The 17,189-nt window shown below is 40.5% G+C and overlaps 1 protein-coding gene across 4 annotated transcripts in view; it reads left to right on the plus strand.

The window, feature by feature from the left end:
- baiap2l1a (BAR/IMD domain containing adaptor protein 2 like 1a) overlaps positions 1–17,189 on the plus strand; it is a 166,874-nt gene that overhangs the window by 51,858 nt on the left and 97,827 nt on the right. For all 4 annotated transcript variants that reach the window (XR_005945304.1, XM_041206417.1, XM_041206418.1 and 1 more), the window contains 3 exons: positions 4,529–4,590; positions 5,254–5,325; positions 6,774–6,911. Coding sequence is in view for 3 of the 4 variants with exons in the window: in XM_041206417.1 (XP_041062351.1) it covers positions 4,529–4,590; positions 5,254–5,325; positions 6,774–6,911 (272 nt within the window). In the remaining variant the exon portion in view is untranslated. The remainder of the gene's footprint in view (positions 1–4,528; positions 4,591–5,253; positions 5,326–6,773; positions 6,912–17,189) is intronic.

Consider the following 17,189-nt stretch of genomic DNA (forward strand, 5'->3'; position numbering starts at 1 on the left):
GTGACATCTTTTGATGATCTGCTTCTATCACTGCTTTTGCCTACAACCACACCACCCCCCTCCACTTCTCTCCCCCCACCCAAACCCCCCCCCCCCCCCCGAACACCTTAAACCAGCTTATATTTCACCCCTTCCTGGGATTTACCTAGTTCTGTCGAAGGGTCATGAGGACTCGAAACGTCAACTCTTTTCTTCTCCGCCGATGCTGCCAGACCTGCTGAGTTTTTCCAGGTAATTCTGTTTTTGTTTTGGATTTCCAGCATCCGCAGTTTTTTGTCTTTATCTCAGTGATCTTTATAACTTAGTTTATGCATTAACCCTCTTAACTGGCTTATGCTTCCAATTTTTTTGTTCTTTGGTGAACATTTGACAGATTAGAAACAGTAGTTATATCCTTTCAAGTATTGGAATATTGATGGAAGTAGCAGTTGGTAAAACCAAGTTTAGGAATCCAGCTTCAGGCGCTGCCACAAAACCCAACTGTTAATGTTAGCGGCTCACTATAAACTAGCCTCCGGTGTAACTTAAAGCTTTGGGGTATTTTAACTTATATCTGCAGTTGTTTTTCTTTTTGACTGGACTAATTCCAGGTGTTGAAGAAAAAAATTTCCGTGAACTGAGAACCGATCAGCCGTAGGTCAGTGGGTAGCACTCTCCTCTGATGGGTTCAAATCCAATCCAGAGACTTCAGCACAGCAAGTCTAGGCTGACGCACTCAATGTAGTACTGAAGGAATGCTGTGCTGTACTGTTGGAGGTAAAATCTTTTGGATAAGATGTTAAATCGGGAAACCGTTTGCCACCTCAGGTGGATGTGAAATGGCATTATTTTAAAGAAGAGCAGTGGATTTATCCTGTGTTCTGAACAATGTTTATCCCTCAGTCAACATCACTAAATGTAGATTATCTAGTTATCATGATGCCATTTATGGGAACTTTGTGCACAAATTTGTCTTCGTGTTCCTAAATTAGAGCAGTGACTACAGTCCAGAAGTATTTTGTTCACTGTAAAGCACTTTGCACTGACCTAAGGTCATGAAAGATGCTATATAAATGTACCTATGTAATTTCTTGTTACTAAGTTTTCTTTAAAAATAGAATATAATGTGCATCATAAAAAAGCGAAGGTAAAGTTACCCTTTAATATTCTTTCAGTGTTTAGTAGCAATGCCATAATTAATTGGATAATTTAAATTTTAACTGGCTGGGGCTACTAAAATATAATTGGGAAATGCTTATATTTTCCCAGTTGTTCCAATTCCTTTAGATTTAAATGTAGATAAACTTTCCCTAAATGATTTTTAGTATATGATAAATTTTTGGAATTGATTGTCTTAGACACCAATACTTTTTAAATAGGTTAAAAAATACAATAGACAATATGTTATGGCATTGGTACAAATTAAAATTATAAGAAAATGTCTCATTACCTAAAAAAGGAAAAAAGCTGTACAAATATTCACCTTTTTTAAAAAGATTGTTATCCTTATCTGAATGGAGATAGGTCTTGTTTAACCTTGACTCATCACCAAGGGGAGAAATTCCACATATCCTAAAGCTGCCTCATTGATTGCAGTAATAGTTGTGACGTAGGTGCACTTAACTTTGGGTAAATACCAGGAGGGTGTGCCTGGAAACAAGAGCCTTTGTCTTTGCAGATCACTGTGGAGGTGGTAAAATTTACTTTAAAATATCATTGAAATTTTGTATTTTTCCCCTGGTAAGCATTGAGGAAATTTATTGAACAAACAATACTCCTCTTTCATTGGGATGTTACATTAATCATTTATGAGTAATCATAGATATGTACGATAATTATAATCCACTGTTGCTTCAATCACTCACCTTCTGCCAGCTCTTTTCATTGGAACTCCCTACTTTTTACTCAGTGGACAAAGCTTGATGTTTACTAAACAGTCTTGGTTTGTTGCTAGGCAAATAGGGAAGATTGCACTAGGGAGTGTCTAGTGAACCTCTAACTTCTTATATGCATGTGACATAATAAATTGCAGAAGATTGCAGCCTCGTGAAAAAATTCTTTAGACAAATTAATGCGTTCATGAAATCACTGTACAGTTTTGTTGCCTAGTGCTTGCATATATTGAGATATTGAAATTTTGTATTGTTAGTCCATTCTGGGAACTACAAGCTTTTAAGTTTCATGCTAGCTGGTGGAATTCCTTAGGTTTGCCTGGGCCTGGGAGTTAGTCAAGGTTCTACTTCCATAGGTACTTAGAGAGTTGTTTGTTCCATTATGTGGAGTTTTAGGGGCCCAATCAAACGGAGGAAAACACTTTTTCTCAGTTGTTCTTGCCACCTTGGAAGGGCTGCTACTGGAGTGTGGGAAGGCTGTATGGGTAAGTAGACTTCAGGAAAAGGCACCAGGCCTTTCAAAGATCCCTAAAGCTTCACCACACTTGGTACATTGTCCATTCTGACTGGCCTATGTCACACAGGTCGAGTTGAACTTTGCATGGAGGTTGGGAAAATATATCTTCTGATGAGTAGTGACAGATAACAAGTGAAGATGGCACTCAGTAGACCACAGACTCCCCACTGTGTTAACTCAATGTTATTACAATTACCCCGCTCTTCGTGATGCTTTTCTCTGCCTGGTTGATTTGCTGTAACTACAAAGCTGAAAAAAGAAATATTTTTTTCAAGTGTATCTACCTCGCTGAGGAGGCTTCAGGCCAATCCATGTTCAACAAGCAGCTTTGAAAACTCTGTTCATATTTTGACAGCTGTGACAAATTTCACCACAACAGCTGAGACAATCCACAGCATTCTGAAAAAATCAGCAACATTCTAAATTTAAAAAAACCCAGGGCATTCTTAAAGTCAATTCGTCCTATTTCCCAATGTTAACGGATTCTTTAAATAATTCCAGGACCCGCTTCCGCATCTTCACCAAAAATTCATCAGTTCTTCCTTAAGTCATGCCTTAGGTATACCAAGTTTTGTTGAAATATTTCCATTAGTTTTAAGATATGTTGTTTACAAACAGACTAAATGACAGGGGCAAAAAAAATTACCTTTGCCCACCTTGAGTGGCAGAAGTAATAACTTGCATGTAGCCAGGGAATGCACCAAAACACCTGGCCTATATACTGTTGTCCCCTTTGTAATCCCTTAATGAGACTGAAAAGTTCCAAGAAAATCTCAATAATAGCAACAATACTGTCAGTCTGAAAAGAGGCCCGTCTCTCTGAAATCCTGCATGACTTATCAGTACATCATCTCAGTAAGGCAAAATTGAGAATTCCAGGCATTTGCACCATAGCTAACTCCAAGTCTTGAGTGAAAAGAAATTACTAAGTGAAACCAATTTATCAACGGAGGCCAAATTATCTCCTTTCAACAACTGAAAGGCAAGCTTCACCTCAACCAAATTTCTTCAGGACCTACTAAAGCTGTTACATAAACCCCCAGACACTAGACTGTAGTTACTCGCAAATACATTTACACCCATTGCTCTGTTTGCCTCAAGAGCCTAAGACTTATTTAAAATGAAACCACTTGGATAGGACTACTTTTTTCAAATTGTCGAAATGTTCTCAGATCATCATGTACACAATCATTTAGATAAACTGGCAGAACAGTTATACTGGGCAGAATTTCATCTGAGGGCTCCTCAATCCCTTCACCAAGCTCAAGTAGGGATCAAGAAGCCTGCAATGTGTGGGGAAATAGTCATTCAATGCAATTTTCCTCTGAGCAGCCAATTGCTGACCAGAGGGCAGGCTCATCCAGTTAAGGACAGCAGGCTGGCTTTCAAAGTTGGAGGGCCAATCAGAGACCCTTTCAGTTGAAAGCAGCTGCAGGCTGTGATAGAAGGTATGTTCGTGAGGGTGTTCCAAAATGGAGATACCCCCTTCTCTTACTTTTTGAAAGTTAAATTAAAAATGGCTTTTGCACCCAGGCAGGTAGGCAAGGGCTCTAAGCCTGTCAGCCACTGAGAGGTCATTTCAAGCAATGAAACTGGCACATGCTGCCTGTGGAGACCCGTAAGCCAACTGAAAAATCCAGTTGGCCTTAAGTCACCCTGAATGAGGTGGATCGGCTACCCGTCACCTCCTCATCCTGCCTAAGCAAAATGGCCTGGAGGCAGGATGGAGCCAGGGAATCAGCAGGCCAGCCAGCAGTGCTATTTTTAGCACTTGTCTGCCTCCAATCCTGGCCACCTAGGGGCTTAAAAATCAAGCCTACTGACTGTCAGAAAATACTGATTCAATATTGATACTCTGTCTAGTTCCCAATCTCAGCCAGACTAAGTATAACCTGTAGCTCCTTCCAAATGGGGAAAGATAGGTACAGAAAAGCAAATGTGGATTGTCTTTCTTAAGCAGTACCCAGTAGTTGATGTTGAATGATCTAGTTGATGGAGGTTAGGAAGTAGCTGTCTCTGCTTTCAACACCAAAGATAGACTTGGAATTAATGATCACTTACAATGGGGAATACTATGTGCAAATATCTTATTTAATAAAAACAAGCAGCTTCTTAAACCTATTTTCCAATTGACCCACAGGACAAGTCCTAATGGAGATTTCCGAAGTACACAAGAAAATCAACATAGATATGGAAGATAATGTACGTATATATTAAACATTTTAGTTTTGCAGTCTTTGAAATAATTTTAAATGGCATTACTGTTCTGTTGCAACTTAAGCTTGTGCTTCAAGGTTATCATACTTTTATAAGTTAAACTGCAATAGCCTGGTTCTGTTGCATGATAATTCCCAGATCTCAGTTCTCTGGGTTCCGGCGCTCAGCAACTTAATTGTAGGAGGTTGCTTAGATAATGCAAGGTATTTCCCAAGCATTTGAAAAGTAAGATTGATTAATTTTAAGCCACTAGTAGATCTTTTGTTGCCCAGTTACAAATTGATGTCAAAGGAGTCCTGAAAGCAGGATGCCCACCAACCCTTTGAATAGAGAATTCAGGGGCTCAAGGAGCTCTAAAATGTATGGGGGAATTTGTTTTGTTTTGGTCACCCATAAAGCTCCAAACCAAGCTACTGAGAAATTTACATTGCCATTCCTTTAAATTTTGCCTAGAACAGTTTTGGGATTTTGTATGAATATCAGCCCCCACAACTGCTGTCCAACCATTAGCTAGAAAATCAATGGTTACTGAATGTGGGGAAATATTACATTAAGTTATAAGCTATGTTACCACTGTTTAGTTAGTTTATTTTTCTTCTTATTGCTGTTGTAGTTTTTCATTAAAAGCTCTGATTTTTCATCTTCAAGTTTAGGAAATTTCACAAAGATATCATAAGTGAATTGGAGAAAAAAACTGATCAAGATGTGAAATACATGAATGTAGGTATCTAACGTTTTTATTCTACAACTGTAACTTGTACAAAGTTTTGATTACTGATGATGCCACTTCTGTTGCAAAATATAGATATAACCTCTATTTTTTAAAAAGTCCTTCAACTTTCTCAATACTGAATATTTATCCAATATGTTTTGGATCTTGTGACACCAAAAGCACATATCCTTTCTTTAATCCCACCCAACTAGTTTTAAGTTTGAAATATTAATGGTGTGTTTACAGAATGCAAGCAAGCAGCCAATTTACAGACAATTCAAAAGTGATGCAAACAGCCATAATTTCCCTGAGCATATAATTAACCACTGCAACAAGCCAAAAACTGAAGAATGTCTTGGATAATAAAAGCTCAAGTATACCTAAACAGAGGTGCCAAGGCTGTCATAATATAGCTTAGCAAAGCACATTTTATTTTCATAGAAATAAATCCAGCAAAAATTTGATGATTAGATTAATTAACATTAGAGGACAAATATAAACTTGTGTTTGTCTCAATTTGAGGTTTTTGGGGCTGTTTTTCTTTGGTTTTTAAGGTAGTTGAACTTGCAGGAAGAACTAAGACAACAAAAAACATAGCACTTTTATATGGCCACTTTTATATTCTTGTCTCAGCGTATCCACTTTTAACCCAAAAAATGAAAACTACTTCATGATCACTGGAATGCTATTCAATTTAATTTTCAGATGTTGTATTAATACTCCAATAACAACTTGCATTTATATAACAATTTTAGTATTACAGAATGCCCCAAGGCGTTTCACAAGAGCTTCATAAAGCAAAATCTGACACTGAGGTACGTAAGGAAATTTTAGGGCAGATGACCAAAAGCATGATCACAGTGTAGGTTTATGAAGTACCTTAAAGGAGGAAAGAAAAGTAGGGAGGCAGAGAGATTTAGTGTCTCAGAGCCCAGAGTTTAGGGTCCAGAGCTGAAGGTATGGCCACCATTGGTGGAGCAATTAAAATCAGAGATGATCAAGAGGCCTGATTTAGAGGAGTGGATATCTGAGAGTTGTGGGACTGAAGAGGATTAAAAAGATAGGGAGATGCAAGACTGTGGAGGGATTTGAAAACAAGGTTGCAAATTTCAAAATCAAGGCACTGCTTAACAGGGAGTGAATGCAGTTCAGTGAGGACAGAGTGATAGGCGAACAGGACTTGTTGCAAGTTGTTATTTTAATATTAAAAAGGCAGAGTAGCAAAGACTAAGAATGCATAATGGAAATAGCTATAAAAGATTAAATTAATGCTTATCTGGATTTCAGCAGATTTGTGAATTAGGCCAACATTAATTATTCCTAGGTTCGAACCCCTGTAAAATCTTAAACCAAGTAGAATTCACTGCTATTGCTCTGCAAGATAGCCCGATCAACTGAAGTTTTTTGGGAGTCCAAAAAACTGCATATTAACACATTGATGTAATTTTGTTTACAGGCAACTCTTAAAAAGTACCAAACAGAACATAGAACTAAATTGGATTCCCTTGAGAAGTCTCAAGCAGAACTCAAAAAACTTAGAAGAAAAAGTCAAGGAACAAAAAATGCATACAAATATGAAAATAAAGAAATGGAGGTAGGTATTAGCTTATTATTCTATGTACAAACTGACAGTTTAATTCCTATCCCATTGCTGTCACCTATCTCTTCCAATGTACAGAATCTAATCTGTTCACTTTCAACAGTGCAACTATGATTTGGTGGTGAGGCATGTACTTCTTTGGGTCATAGCTAATACTGCTTTGCAGAATTGAGTTCTTCAATGCAAAACCTTTCATATTTGTTTCTCTGAAAATCATGTGCAGTTCATAATTAACATGGGCAGTGATGTGAATATTTAATATTGATTTAAGTGTCCCTGAGGTAGAGAAGCAAGGAGGTGGCCACTTGTGAAGAATCTGTGTTGGCATCAGGATATGGCTGACCTATTATAAGCTACAAAATGGAGTAAAACTAGCATCTTGTATATTTTTTCAGTGATAAATATTGAAGAATGTACCAGTATTTCTAGGTCAAGAGAAAGAAAGTGTGTTGATTTTGTATTGTAATGGTGCAGTGGAATCCTTCTACTTAATTTATTAATTCATGGGATGTGGGCTTTGCTGGCTGGGCCAGCATTTATTGCCCATCCCTAGTTGCCTTTGAGTGGTGGTGAGCTGCTTCCTTGAACCGCTGCAGTCCATGTGGTGTAGGTTCAGCCATAGTGCTGTTAGGAAAGAAGTACAGGATTTTCACCCAGCGACAGTGAAGGAACAGCGATATGTTTCCAAGTCAGGATGGTGAGTGACATGGAGACGAGCTTCCAGGTGGTGGTATTCCTATCTATCTGCCACCCTTGTCCTTCTATATGGTAGTGGTTGTGGGTTTGGAAGGTGCTCTCTAAGCAGCCTCGATAAATTCCTGCAGTGTTTCTTGTAGATGGTACACACTGTTGCTACTGTGCATCAGTGGTGGAGGGAGTGAATGTTTGTGGAAGTGGTGCCAATCAAGCAGGCTGCTTTGTCCTGGACAATGTCAAGCTACACTCATTCAGGCAAGTGGTGAGTATTCCATCACACTCCTGACTTGTGCCTTGTAGAGGGTGGACAGGCATTGGGGAGTCAGGAGGTGGGTTACTCACCACAGGATTTTTAGCCGCTGACCTGCTCTTCTAGCTGCAGCATTTATGTGGCTGGCCCAGTTCAGTTTCTGGTCAGTGGTAACCCCCAGGATGTTGAGAGTGGGGATTCAGTGATGGTAATGCCATTGAACATCAAGGGGCGATGGTTAGATTCTCTCTTGTTGGAGATGGTCATGCTTGGTATTTGTGTGCCACTTGTCAGCCCAAGCCTGGATGTTGTACAAGTCTTGCTGCATTTGGACATGGACTACTTCAATATCTGAGGAGTCATGACTGGTGCTGAACATTGTGAAATCATCAGCGAACATCCCCACTTCTGACCTTTATGAAGGAAGGTCATTGATGAAACAGCTGAAGATGGTTGGGCTGAGGACACTATCCTGAGGAACTCCTGCAGTGATGTCCTGGAGCTGAGATGACTGATCTCCAACAACTACAATCATCTTCCTTTGAGCTAGGTATGATTTCAACCAGCAGAGAGTTTTGCCCCTGATTCCCTTTGACTCCAGTTTTGCAAGGGTTCCTCAATGCCACATTGGTCAAGTGGGGCCTTGATGTCAAGGGCAGTCATTCTCACCTCACCTCGGGTGTTCAGCTCTTTTGTCCATGTTTGAACCAAGGCTGAAAAGAGGCCAGGAGCTGAGTGGCCCTGGTGGAACCCAAACTGGGCATCATTGAGCAGGTTATTGCTAAGCAAGTGCCGCTTAATAGCACTGCTGATGACCCCTTCCATCACTTTACTGATGACCGGGTGATAAGTGGCTGGGTTTGATTTGCCTTGCTTTTTGTGCAGAGGATATACCTGCGCAATCTTCCACATAGCCGGTGATGCCATAGTTGTAGCTTGGCTAGGGCCATGGCAAGTTCTGGAGCACGTCTTCAGTACTATTGCCGGAGTATTGTCAGGGCCCATAGCCTTTTGCGGTATCCAGTGCCTTCAGCCGTTTCTTGATATCACGTGGAGTGAATTGAATTGGCTGGAGACTGGTACCTGTGATGCTGGTGTCCTCCAGAGGAGGCCGAGATGGATCATCCACTCAGCCCCTCTGGCTCAAGATTGTAGCAAATGCTTCAGTCTTATCTTTTGCACTGATGTGCTGGGCGCCCCCCTCGTTGAGGATGAGGATATTAGCCTCATCCTCCAGTGAGTTGTTTAATTGTCCACCACTATTCATGACTGGATGTGGCAGGACTGCAGAGTTTAAATCTGATCCATTGGTTGTGGGATCGCTTAGCTCTCTCTATCATTTGCTGCTTGTGCTGTTTGGCACACAAGTCATCCTGTGTTATAGCTTCAGCAGGGTGACACCTCATTTTTAGATATGCCTGGTGCTGTTCCTGACATCCCCTCCTGTACTCTCATTGAACCAAGGTTGATCCTCTGTCTTGATGGTGATGATGGAATGGGGGATACGTCAGGCCATGAGGTTACAGATTATGTTCGAGTACAATTCTGCTTCTGATAGCCCACAGAGTTTCATGGATGCCCAGTCTTGAGTTGCTAGATCTGTTTGAAATCTATCCCATTTAGCACATTCGTAGTGCCACACAATACGATGGAGGCTATCTCAGTGTGAAGGTGGGACTTCGTCTCCACAACAAACGTGAGGTGGTCACTCCTACTGATACTGTCATGTATCTGGGGCGGGCAGGCTGGTTGGTGAGGATGAGGTGAAGTATATTTTTCCTTCTTGTTGGTTCCCTCATCACCTGCCACAGACCCAGTCTAGCAGCTCTGTCCTTTAGGACTCGGCCAGCTTGGTCAATAGTGGTGCTACCGAGCCACTCATGGTGATGGATATTGAAGTACCCACCCAGAATACTTTCTGTGCCCTTGCCATCCTCAGTGCTTCCTCCAAGTGGTGTTCAACATGGGGGAGCACTGATTCATCAGCTGAGGGAGGGCGGTAATCGGCAGGAAGTTTATTTTCCCATGTTTGACCTGTGATTTGACGTGATAACCTGCTTTGACAATCAAAAGTCTACTTTCTGAAATCAGAAACCACACAATTATAGTTGTTTATTGTAATCAGTGCAGTTTGGTTGTAATGATCATTCGAGTGGCAACTTTCCTATGTTGAAGGACAGCTGTCTGAACTGTATTATTAAGCAAAATAATGGAAATCTGAAATTAAAAACAGACAATGTTGAAAATTCTCAGTGGTCAGGCAGCATCCGTAGAGAGAGGAAAGTGTAGATTAACATTTCACGTCGATGACCTTTTTGTTTGAGCCTTATCAGTCATGATCTCATTGAATGGTGGAACATGCTTGAGGAGTTGAATGGCGTGCTCCTGTTCCTATGTTCCATACACCTGGAATGGTAACCCTACCTCCCTCTTTCTACAAGTGCTGTCTGACCTGCTGAGCATTTCCATCATTTTCTGTTTTTATTTAACTTGTAATATTGTTCACCTGCACAATCCAACCTTTAAAAGGGTAATGTATTACTAAAGAGTTGTTAATTGTTCCTAAATTAGTATAACTGGATCCAAAGGGTGACTCCATAGCTGCTTTAAGTTTGTTGTTAGTGGGTGATTGTATTGCTGGTATCCAGGGGCAACCCAAAATAAATTTTGTAGATTTTACCAAATTTTGGTAAACAACTTCCCACTGTTCATTTTAGCTGATTTAGTAAATTGTCAGGAATTGCCAGCACAAGGGTCCTACTACTGATATAAAGAAGTTCCCAATGATTGCACCATTGCTTCCTATCATTTGAAACAGCCTGTCGTCGCTTCATTCAAGGTAGAAGTTTTGAGACAAGGACAATGAATAGAGAAAACTGCAACTGCTAACATTGGTGAATGGAGGCTCAGCACCATTTCCTCAACTGTTTAACATGTATGAGAGTGGTCAGCATAGCAGTACACTTCAAGGATTTTGCTGTCTTTTACTGTGCTGATCAATTTGTTTTAGTAATCATTTAAGTTACTAGGTAAATTCTTTAACAGGAATGTACTTTTAATTGTATCAGTTGAAGTTAAGTACCTACAGGTGATGGGCATTGATTGGATGGTTACTTGAGCACAGTGGGGCTGAAAGAATAAAAAAAAAGAAAAAGAAAAATTAAAGAGACACTTACTGACACATGTTAAGTGGTGTCAGGGGGTATATACCTGAAATGTTTCACTCTGAATAAATCTATCCCAAGTAAAAACTGGTTTTGGATTCTTCCTTCAGCAACTGGCAATCAGGATAATAACATTCACTGTAACCAAGCATGCTGTATTTTGAGAAAATCAAATATGTTAAAGAATAATTAAGCTATACTTTGTAAATGTAACTCTTCTCCCTTGTCGGTAATTCCTTCCTGTCCTCATACACACTTAGGCTAAACCAACATTGTTTGTAATTTTGGTGTTTTATTTAAACTGAACATTAAACCCCATCTCCTATTCCCTCTCCACAACATAGTCCACCTCAGTTCCTATTTCAGGCACTCCATTGCTGAAAATTTTATTGATTTATCACCTCCAAACTCAACATATGCTCTCACTGGGGGCTTTGTACCCTCCATAGACTGCAACTCACCCAAAAAAATCTGCTCCATGTGTTCAATTCTACCTAAAGACCCGATCAACCATCTCAGCCCTATCCTCACTGACTTACACAGGTTTCCTGCATCCCACATATCAGATTTAAAATTTTTCTTCTTCTTTCTGAAGCCACGGTTTAAAAATAAGGGGTCACTCACTTTCGAGAGAGATGAGGAGAAATTCTCTGAGGGTTGAGAGTCTTTGGAACTCTCTTCCTCAAAAGGCGGTGGAAGCAGAGTCTTTGAATATTTTTAAGGCAGAGCTAGATAGATTCTTGATTAACAAGGGGTAAAAGGTTGTTGGGGGTAGGCAGGAATGTGGGGTTGAGGTTACATTCAGATCAGCCATGATCTTATTGAATGGAGAGCAGGCTCAGGGGATCAAGTGGCCTACACCCCCGAATTTGTATGTAAGTGACTTGGAGTATTTCTTTACATTAAAGGTCCTATATACATTCAAGTTAATTTCTTGCTGATTTTCATCAATTGCAACTTGTTTATTTTTTTTAATCCTTCCCCTTTCACTCCGCCATCCAGTTTGTTATTTTCAGAAACATCCTTCTGACTCCCAGTGGGTTTCTTTCAGCTGGAGAAGGGACTTGGGCTTCCTCCGTCACCATGGTAGTATTGCTGTTTTATGTCCATGTTTTCCAATAGAAATTGCTGACTAGCCACTGTTGTGGCTACAATGACATCATTTCAACCATGCACATTGTTTTGTTATTTTGCTGCAGTCACACAATACAGGTAAATGTATTTTGCATCTGTATATTTACTTAAACGTCTGTCAAGTAACCAAGGAAGTAAAATGTTCAATGATTAAAAAGACAGTCATTTGTCCTCCTTTTTGTCTTACCATTTTACCAGCAAATGCACAAAAAGGTTAAAGTACACATGCATATGCTGTGCAAGCCCCCCAACAACATTGTGTATTACTCATTTTTATTTGTTAACCAGAAATACAATTAGCCACGTTTGGATTCCCAAATAGCCACTGGTGGCTAATATATTGGACACATTGTTCTTTGTTCAACTGAGGGGCGTTATGCTTGTGTTCAATTAAAATAAAGAAGTTTCCATGTGACTTCTATCTTGCGCAAACCTGTTAAATGTTTGGACACTTTTGGCGAGAGAAATGGTTTCTAACTATATTTGAACAATAAAAGAAATGAGTATATGTCAAGTAATTTATATTTAACAACTAAATACATTACTTTGGTGAAATGCTTTATTTTGTGTTTACTGTAATTGAACTTGGATCTACTTCATACACAAGGTGTAAGTTAAGGCCTTGTGTTCATTGACAGCTGTTTGAGACACTCTCAACACTTTTCATGTAGAACTTAGGTTACCTTCACAATTAATTGGGCTTTATTCCTTGATTTGATGGAAGACCTCAGTTTATTCAGAGTGATGTATCTTTCAGTGATAGTAATTGAAACTGTAAATTTGAGCCTATACTATTTAGCCTGTTGAAGAGATATCTGCGATTTATTACCTTTTTTTTCAAATGTGTAGATACTGTGTCATGTGTCAATTGCTGTTGAAGTCATTTTTGTTTGTATGTGTTTTTTTTTGGTCATTAAAATAAAAGATGCTAGCGGTGGTAACAAAATATTTGCTTTTCATGCACCCAGTGCTGGCATCAAGCATTCCTAGGTCAGCCACGGCATGGTTAGATGCAAAATTAAGCTGCTTGTACACTGCTAAAATAACTTTTCTCAAACTGTGATTATTGTAGGTGATAAAGTGGAATTGGATAAACCAACTGTACTTTATCAGCAGGGATCAGAATCTAGCTAAAAGACAGGAAATTAATATCCCCTCCCTACATAATAATTAGACTGAAGTAAAACGAAGGAGCCACATGATTAAATACAGTTGACCATTGTTTAACGTAGTGCCATTTGCTGTTTCTTGGTTTAGTGTAGCAGAGACTTGGCAGGGAAAAAGATAGTTTGAAAAATAGGCTGACTACAACAACAAAAGTATGAACATCATAAGGGGATCCCTTTGGCCAGTTCTGCCTCTTCCCCACTATGTTTTTTTTCACACTTTGACTGCTGAAATTTGGTAAATACAGGGCCAAACAATGAAGTCCTCCTTTTCCACTAATTCACCACCCTCAAAACCAACCACTTGGATGCAGTCCCACGAGAATCAATCTTTCTTACGATACTGTGGCCAAATGACTATCCTTTTGTGTACTGCAGTAGTAAGTAGCACTGGTAGTTCAACTGCTGGAGCCATCACAGTTGAGTTTGATTTTGTCCTCCACCAACATTCATACAAACACACTTCCAACAAGGATTTCTGGATGACATTCAAGCACGGGAAAGTTAACTGACTTTTATTCTCCTTCTTAACTCAGGCACCTAGCTGAGGCTGATTGAGAAACCCCTGCTGCATTCCACCAACAATATCTATTAGGGATTAAACCAGGGATTTTTCCTAATCTGTGTTAATCAATTAAAGCACTGAAATATAAAAGAACAATTTTTTAAAAGGTGACATGTTTAACAGCCATGAATAGGCAACCAGACTTATACTTGGAAGTATTAAATGTAAAACATGGGTTGAACCACAGAGGAGTGCCATGTGAGGTTATGGGCATCCCATCATCAGGTGGATAATGGAACCATTTTAAAGAGTACAGTGAAGATTGACTGAAATGATACAGGAATCAGGTTCTGACAAATTAGGGGTTTTATTGCCGGAGCTTATAGAATTCATGAAACTAAAGATGGAATGGATACTTCAATATTCTGAGAGGATAAATAATGAATAAATAATATTGCCGGTCCATGAATGAATAACAAAAGGTTATTATAGACTGAGGATTGTTAGAAGAATGAAGGGGGAAGTTAGAAAAAAAAGTTTTGCCAGGGAGATTATTGTAACATTGAATGCCTTACTGCGAGTAGCTATTGAGGTAGAGACCATTATTAAAATGGGAAAAGTATGACAAGATGTGGGGCAAAAAACAAGGCAACAAGATTAATATATCACTCCAGTTGTAGAGTTTCGACTGGCACAAATTGCTGAATGGCCTCCTCCTGCAGGTGAGAAAAAACTCTTTATTTGAAGAAAAATATTTCATCCGCTCTTTTGAAAATGGGCAAATGTTTGTTTACTGAGAGTAAGAATTCAGAAAATAGAAACAAATAGTTTGAAAGGGATAATGTAACTTGGGTGCATAACTGGCTGAATGTTAGGTGACAAAGTAGCGGTGAATGGATGCTTTTCGAACTGGAGATAGGCATGCTGTGGGATTTCCCAGGGGTTGTCATTAGGACTTCTTATTTTGTTATTTAAAGATAACCTGGCCTTGGGTATGGGAACCTACAAATTCAGTTTGCGAATGTTAGAAAACTTGAGAGAATGGTAAATAGAGAGCAGGGTAGTAGCAGTCTTCAGGAGGATAGACAGATGGGTGAAATGGGCAGATATTTGGCCAATGCAATATAACACGTGGAGAGGAAAACAGAGTTAACGTTTCAAGTCCGAATGACTCTTCATCAGAACTGAAGAGAAATAGAAATGAGGTGAAATATAAGCTGTTTAAGTGGGGTGGGACAGGTGGAGCTGGTTAGAGGGCCTGTGATGGGTGGAGGCAAAGGAGAGATTGCCAAAGATGTCATAGACAAAAGGACAAAGGGGTGTTGACGGCAGTGATATTAGCTAAGGGATGTGCTAATGGTGACATTAAGGGTGGAAAGCAGGATGAGCAAGTAGCAGATGGCCCTTGTGGGGGTGGGGTGGGGAGAAGGGATCGAAATAGGCTAAAAAGTGGAGGTAAAACAATAGATGGAAATAAATTTAAAAATAATAATAGAAATAGATGGGAAAAGAAAAATATATTTTAAAATATATATAACTATTAGAAAAAAGGGAGTCAGAATGGGGGTGGGGATGGAGGAGAGTGTTCATGATCTGAAGTTGTTGAACTCAGTGTTAAGTCCAGGCTGTAAAGTGCCTAATTGGAAGATGAGGTGCTGTTCCTCCAGTTTGTGTTGAGCTTCACTGGAACATTGCAGCAGGCCAAGGATGGACATGTGGGCATGAGAGCAGGATGGTGTTGAAATGGCAAGCGACAGGGAGATCTGGATCATGCTTGCGGACAGACCAAAGGTGTTCCGCAAAGCAGTCACCCAGCCTGCGTTTGATCTCTCCAATGTAGAGGAGACTACATTGGGAGCAGTGGATGCAGTAGACTAAATTGAGCGAAGTGCAAGTGAGGTGCTGCTTCGCTTGAAAGGAGTGTTTGGGCCCTTGGATGATGAGGAGGGAGGGAAGTAAAGGGGCAGGTGTTGCATTTTCTGTGGTTGCATGGGAAGGTGCAGTGGGAGGGAGTTGAGCTTTAGGGGGTGATGGAGGAGTAGACCAAGCTATCCCGGAGGGAATGGGCCCTACGGAATGCCAACGGGGCGGTGGGGGGTGAAGGGAAGATGTGTTTGGTGGTGGCATCATGCTGGAGTTGGCGGAAATGGTGGAGGATGATCCTTTGAATGCGGAGGCTGGTGGGGTGATAAGTGAGGATAAGGGGGACCCTATCATGGTTCTGATGAGAACTAATTTTCAGGGTTATTGGGAAAAAGCAGGGGTGTGGCACTAAATTGGATATCTCTTTCAAGAGCCTGCAGAAGCATGATGGGCTGAATGGCCCCTTTCTGTGATGCAAGATTCTACAATTGTGCTTTTATTTTGCTACGTACCTTTCTATGGCACATTCAAATTTTTTTTTGAAAAATATACTTTATTCATAAAACATCTGGGAAGAAAATTACAAAAGATTTCTAAATCGCCATCACAAAAAGTGCAATCAGATTCAACTTTTACACATGGATCATGAGGTGCTTCAATACAATCAATGAATATTACAATCATTTCAATATGGTCATTACAGACAATCAGTGCAATGGTATTGAAGTTATCAAAATACATCATGTTGCACTCTGAGGTGCTTCAATACACTTATACTACAATTAGCATTCAATGCATACATTCATTGTGAGCCGTACAGCCCGAGGGGTCTATACCTTTCCCAGCCCCTCAGTGCACTATGGCGGAAAGGTCTTAGACAGTGACCTTTCCCCATTGCGCCTTTGTGATGGCTGCCCCAAGCTTTAGTGCATCTCTCAGCATATAGTCCTGGACCTTGGAATGTGCCAGTCTGCAACACTTGGTTGGAGACAACTCTTTGCACTGGAAGACCAAGTTTCGGGCAGACTAAAGAGCATCTTTCACCGAGTTGATGATCCTCCAGTTGCAGTTGATGTTTGCCTCGGTGTCCCCCCCTGGGAACAGCCTGTAGAGCACAGAGTCCTGTGTCACCGCGCTGCTCAGGATGAGCTTCGACAGAAACCACTGCATCTCTCTCCAGACCTTCTATGCAAAGGCACAATCCACAAGGAGGTGAACAACGGTCTCGTCCCCACCACAGCCACCTCGAGGGCAAGGTGCAGAGGGGGTGAGACTCCTGGCGTATTGGAAGGATCTGATGGGGGATGGCCTTTCTCACCACCAGCCGAACTACATCTTGGTGCTTGTTGGAAAGCTCTGGCGATGAGGCATTCTGCCAAATGACTTTGACAGTCTGCTTGGGGTACCATCCGACAGGATCCAGCATCTCCTTTTCCCGCAAGGCCTCTAAGACGTTACGTTATGGCACATTCAAGTTACCTATTGTATAAGTGA

This window comes from Carcharodon carcharias, chromosome 15 (genome assembly GCF_017639515.1).
Source record: "Carcharodon carcharias isolate sCarCar2 chromosome 15, sCarCar2.pri, whole genome shotgun sequence".
In the NCBI taxonomy this organism is placed as follows: domain Eukaryota; kingdom Metazoa; phylum Chordata; class Chondrichthyes; order Lamniformes; family Lamnidae; genus Carcharodon; species Carcharodon carcharias.